Raw genomic sequence first — 6,000 nt, forward strand, 5'->3', positions numbered from 1 at the left:
CCTCCAGCACCTCCCTGTGGCGAGACTTTTTTTCAAAGAGCGACTTTCGGATCAAACCGTTTTACTGTTGAGTGACAGCTTCAGTTCTTAAATCTGATCCTGTTCAAACCTGTGAACTTTCAGGTTCAGTGTCCGAGCTGATGGATTCTTCTCTTTGCTCTTTGATGCCTTTCATGAATGAACACTGTCGAGGAAATGAAGTGACGGGGCCCCTGAAGTCTGGCCCCTCTGTTAGTGACGGGGCCACTGAAGTCGGGCCCCTCTGTTAGTGACAGGGCCACTGAAGTCTGGCCCCTCCGTTAGTGACGGGGCCACTGAAGTCGGGCCCCTCTGTTAGTGACAGGGCCACTGAAGTCTGGGCCCCTCTGTTAGTGACGGGGCCACTGAAGTCTGGCCCCTCTGTTAGTGACGGGGCCACTGAAGTCGGGCCCCTCTGTTAGTGACAGGGCCACTGAAGTCTGGCCCCTCCGTTAGTGACGGGGCCACTGAAGTCGGGCCCCTCTGTTAGTGACAGGGCCACTGAAGTCTGGGCCCTCTGTTAGTGACGGGGCCACTGAAGTCTGGGCCCTCTGTTAGTGACAGGGCCACTGAAGTCTGGGCCCCTCTGTTAGTGACGGGGCCACTGAAGTCAGGCCCCTCTGTTAGTGACGGGGCCACTGAAGTCTGGGCCCTCTGTTAGTGACAGGGCCACTGAAGTCTGGGCCCCTCTGTTAGTGACGGGGCCACTGAAGTCTGGGCCCCTCTGTTAGTGACGGGGCCACTGAAGACAGGCCCCTCTGTTAGTGACGGGGCCACTGAAGTCTGGGCCCCTCTGTTAGTGACGGGGCCACTGAAGTCTGGGCCCCTCCGTTAGTGACGGGGCCACTGAAGTCTGGGCCCTCTGTTAGTGACGGGGCCACTGAAGTCTGGAACCTCTGTTAGTGACGGGGCCACTGAAGTCGGGAACCTCTGTTAGTGACGGGGCCACTGAAGTCTGGGCCCCTCTGTTAGTGACGGGGCCACTGAAGTCTGGCCCCTCTGTTAGTGACGGGGCCACTGAAGTCTGGGCCCTCTGTTAGTGACGGGGCCACTGAAGTCTGGGCCCCTCCGTTAGTGACGGGGCCACTGAAGTCTGGAACCTCTGTTAGTGACGGGGCCACTGAAGTCTGGGCCCCTCCGTTAGTGACGGGGCCACTGAAGTCTGGGCCCTCTGTTAGTGACGGGGCCACTGAAGTCTGGGCCCCTCCGTTAGTGACGGGGCCACTGAAGTCTGGGCCCTCTGTTAGTGACGGGGCCACTGAAGTCTGGGCCCCTCCGTTAGTGACGGGGCCACTGAAGTCTGGAACCTCTGTTAGTGACGGGGCCACTGAAGTCTGGGCCCCTCCGTTAGTGACGGGGCCACTGAAGTCTGGGCCCTCTGTTAGTGACGGGGCCACTGAAGTCTGGGCCCCTCCGTTAGTGACGGGGCCACTGAAGTCTGGGCCCTCTGTTAGTGACGGGGCCACTGAAGTCTGGAACCTCTGTTAGTGACGGGGCCACTGAAGTCTGGGCCCTCTGTTAGTGACGGGGCCACTGAAGTCTGGGCCCCTCCGTTAGTGACGGGGCCACTGAAGTCTGGAACCTCTGTTAGTGACGGGGCCACTGAAGTCTGGGCCCCTCCGTTAGTGACGGGGCCACTGAAGTCTGGGCCCTCTGTTAGTGACGGGGCCACTGAAGTCTGGGCCCCTCCGTTAGTGACGGGGCCACTGAAGTCTGGGCCCTCTGTTAGTGACGGGGCCACTGAAGTCTGGGCCCCTCCGTTAGTGACGGGGCCACTGAAGTCTGGGCCCTCTGTTAGTGACGGGGCCACTGAAGTCTGGGCCCCTCTGTTAGTGACGGGGCCACTGAAGTCTGGAACCTCTGTTAGTGACGGGGCCACTGAAGTCTGGGCCCCTCTGTTAGTGACGGGGCCACTGAAGTCTGGCCCCTCTGTTAGTGACGGGGCCACTGAAGTCTGGAACCTCTGTTAGTGACGGGACCACTGAAGTCGGGCCCCTCTGTTAGTGACGGGGCCACTGAAGTCGGGCCCCTCTGTTACTGACGGGACCACTGAAGTCGGGCCCTCTGTTAGTGACGGGGCCACTGAAGTCGGGCCCTCTGTTAGTGACGGGACCACTGAAGTCTGGGCCCCTCTGTTAGTGACGGGGCCACTGAAGTCGGGCCCCTCTGTTAGTGACGGGGCCACTGAAGTCTGGGCCCTCTGTTAGTGACGGGGCCACTGAAGTCTGGGCCCCTCTGTTAGTGACGGGGCCACTGAAGTCTGGCCCCTCTGTTAGTGACGGGGCCACTGAAGTCTGGGCCCTCTGTTAGTGATGGGGCCACTGAAGTCGGGCCCCTCTGTTAGTGACGGGACCACTGAAGTCTGGGCCCCTCTGTTAGTGATGGGGCCACTGAAGTCTGGCCCCTCTGTTAGTGACGGGGCCACTGAAGTCTGGGCCCTCTGTTAGTGATGGGGCCACTGAAGTCGGGCCCCTCTGTTAGTGACGGGACCACTGAAGTCTGGGCCCCTCTGTTAGTGACGGGGCCACTGAAGTCTGGGCCCCTCTGTTAGTGACGGGGCCACTGAAGTCTGGCCCCTCTGTTAGTGACGGGGCCACTGAAGTCTGGGCCCTCTGTTAGTGATGGGGCCACTGAAGTCGGGCCCCTCTGTTAGTGACGGGACCACTGAAGTCTGGGCCCCTCTGTTAGTGACGGGGCCACTGAAGTCTGGGCCCCTCTGTTAGTGATGGGGCCACTGAAGTCTGGGCCCCTCTGTTAGTGACGGGACCACTGAAGTCTGGAACCTCTGTTAGTGACGGGGCCACTGAAGTCTGGGCCCCTCTGTTAGTGATGGGGCCACTGAAGTCGGGCCCCTCCGTTAGTGACGGGGCCACTGAAGTCTGGAACCTCTGTTAGTGACGGGGCCACTGAAGTCTGGGCCCCTCTGTTAGTGACGGGGCCACTGAAGTCTGGAACCTCTGTTAGTGACGGGGCCACTGAAGTCTGGAACCTCTGTTAGTGACGGGGCCACTGAAGTCTGGAACCTCTGTTAGTGACGGGGCCACTGAAGTCTGGGCCCCTCTGTTAGTGACGGGGCCACTGAAGTCTGGGCCCCTCCGTTAGTGACGGGGCCACTGAAGTCTGGGCCCCTCTGTTAGTGACGGGGCCACTGAAGTCTGGAACCTCTGTTAGTGACGGGACCACTGAAGTCTGGGCCCCTCTGTTAGTGACGGGCCACTGAAGTCGGGAACCTCTGTTAGTGATGGGGCCACTGAAGTCTGGGCCCCTCTGTTAGTGACGGGACCACTGAAGTCTGGAACCTCTGTTAGTGACGGGGCCACTGAAGTCTGGGCCCTCTGTTAGTGATGGGGCCACTGAAGTCGGGCCCCTCCGTTAGTGACGGGGCCACTGAAGTCTGGGCCCCTCCGTTAGTGACGGGGCCACTGAAGTCTGGAACCTCTGTTAGTGACGGGGCCACTGAAGTCTGGGCCCCTCCGTTAGTGACGGGGCCACTGAAGTCTGGCCCCTCTGTTAGTGACGGGGCCACTGAAGTCTGGCCCCTCCGTTAGTGACGGGGCCACTGAAGTCTGGAACCTCTGTTAGTGACGGGGCCACTGAAGTCTGGGCCCCTCCGTTAGTGACGGGGCCACTGAAGTCTGGCCCCTCTGTTAGTGACTTTTCGTACATTTGACGTTACTTTGTGTCTTTGAAGTTGAACAGTTGGTTTCACTTGTTGTCTTTGATGTGAAGTTGAATCAACTTATTTTATTTGAATGATCCTAATAATTCCAGTTGTTAGTAAACAGCTTGGTGAAGAACACAGGTCATTATCCGTCCTGTGAGGACTCTGATTGGTCTCTGTGGTCTCTGTGTCTCGTGTGAAGACGCCTCAGGGACAAACATGTTGATGAGCCTCAGTGACCTTTGACCTGAGGGACAGTCGCAGCCTCTGTGGGATCAACTTCAGCCGAGTTCACTTTAATGATGTTTGGTTGCTTTGAGAAGTTCAGTGTGACTCACAATATTAGTTTCATCGGAGACGTTTTCTCTGAGAGTCTGAAGCTTCATGTGTTTGTTCCATATTTCACTTGATCTGGTTAGTTTTGGTTTCACGTTGTAATTTAGGGACTAAAGAATTGGTATTGTGGTTTTAGCAAATCAAACAATCTTTCACCACAGGTCGATCAAACAGTGACCAGATGAGAAGATACTTTCAATTCCCCCCGTGGCACAAAGGCGTTGATTTTATTTCTGGGCTCTTCAGTCAGTGTCAATCATCAATTCAATGCATCAGTGAAGGAAACATTTGGAACTTTATTCTGAAGTTAAGAGGTCAGCGAACAAAAGAACACATGAGGCCCTGAGTGGGATCACAACAGGCAGCTGATCCACAGCGTGTAGGGACGCTGGTCACTCCCAGGACAAGGTTCCAAAAGATAAACTTCAGAAATGATATTTAGGTTCACTGGAAATAATTCCTTTCAACGTGTAGCTGTTTCCGTGGTAACAACTGTGTGACATGGTGACACAAAGTGTAACTGTCGCTGTAGCTTGTGATGGATGAGAGCTTCTACACAGAGACTCTGTGACCTTTAAACATCCGTAGTTTTGACATTTGCATTCTAAACATGACGGGATTCAACAGAAACTGCAGCACCAAGAAATACAAGGACAAGATGAGTCTGAGCACTTTGGGAAGATTGGTCATGTTAAACCTGCTCTGCATTATTTCAAACAAACAGCCGAAGGAGAAGTTGAGCAGCGACACCAGGTGGGGGGTGCAGGTACTGACGGCTTTCTGTCTCGTCTGTTTGGATCCAGAGAAACAAACTTGAAGAATCTTCGTGTAGGAGAACAGGATCGGAAGCAGAGGAACTAAGACGGTTATTAAAACAACGAACAGTCCGTAGATGTTGTTCACTGTGGTGTCGGCACACGCTAACTTTACCACAAGGAAGTTATGACAATACAAATTATTTAAGACGTTTCCACAAAGAGGCAAACGGATGGTTAACGATAAAGTAACTAAGCACTTCACAGAGGAATACACCCAGAGCACAATAATGAAGGTAACTGCTTTGTTCACCGTCATACGTGTGTTGTACTGCAGAGGACAACAGATGGCCAGATATCTGTCGTACGACATGACGGCTAAATTACAAAACTCCACATTCGCATACGTGTACAAACAGAAGATCTGCAGGAAACAAAGAGGACGAGAAACAGTGTGAACGTCTGAGAGAATCTGAAGCAGGAGCAAAGGAAACAACCCTGTGCTACCATACAGTTCATTTACAAACAGGCTGCACAGAAACACGTACATAGGTTCATGTAGACTTCTGTTCATACAGATAACGACAATCAGAGACGTGTTGGAAATCAGGATGAACATGTAAATCACTGCAGTCAACATGAACAACAAGTATCTCAAAGTTCCCACATGTAAATAAGCCTCAAGAACAAAGTAAGATGAAGTTGATGACGTTGAATTCAGCATCATTTAAAATTCAAACAGGAGGAAATGATGAAACTTTTCATTCTCATCGTTTTGTCCAAAACAAAAACTTGTTCAGAAACATTATAAAGTTACTTTTTGTATTTTTGTAAATATTCAGATAGAAACATGTCGTCCTAAGATATAAGATAACAAGTCCTTTATTCGTCCCGCAGCAGAAGACATCACATGAGTAGCCTGCAGTACTTGTGTGTCTGTGTCTCTTCTCTGAAGATGTCCAACACTTATGTCCATTTTATTACCACATGACTATTGACCGCTGATTGGCACATACATGAACTCAGACTCCGCCTCCTCCTCCAGCACCTCCCTGTGGCGAGACTTTTTTTCAAAGAGCGACTTTCGGATCAAACCGTTTTACTGTTGAGTGACAGCTTCAGTTCTTAAATCTGATCCTGTTCAAACCTGTGAACTTTCAGGTTCAGTGTCCGAGCTGATGGATTCTTCTCTTTGCTCTTTGATGCCTTTCATGAATGAACACTGTCGAG

General features: G+C 53.2%; 1 protein-coding gene across 1 annotated transcript; it reads right to left on the reverse strand.

Moving 5' to 3' along the window:
• Positions 1-4,567: 4,567 nt before the first annotated feature.
• On the reverse strand, positions 4,568-5,497 carry LOC117773051 (olfactory receptor 2A14-like). Its single transcript, XM_034604744.1, has one exon. It carries the CDS (start codon positions 5,495-5,497, stop codon positions 4,568-4,570), a length of 930 nt encoding a protein of 309 aa, XP_034460635.1.
• Between the last annotated feature and the right edge of the window lie 503 nt (positions 5,498-6,000).

The sequence above is a fragment of the Hippoglossus hippoglossus genome, chromosome 13, assembly GCF_009819705.1.
Source record: "Hippoglossus hippoglossus isolate fHipHip1 chromosome 13, fHipHip1.pri, whole genome shotgun sequence".
In the NCBI taxonomy this organism is placed as follows: Eukaryota; Metazoa; Chordata; class Actinopteri; order Pleuronectiformes; family Pleuronectidae; genus Hippoglossus; species Hippoglossus hippoglossus.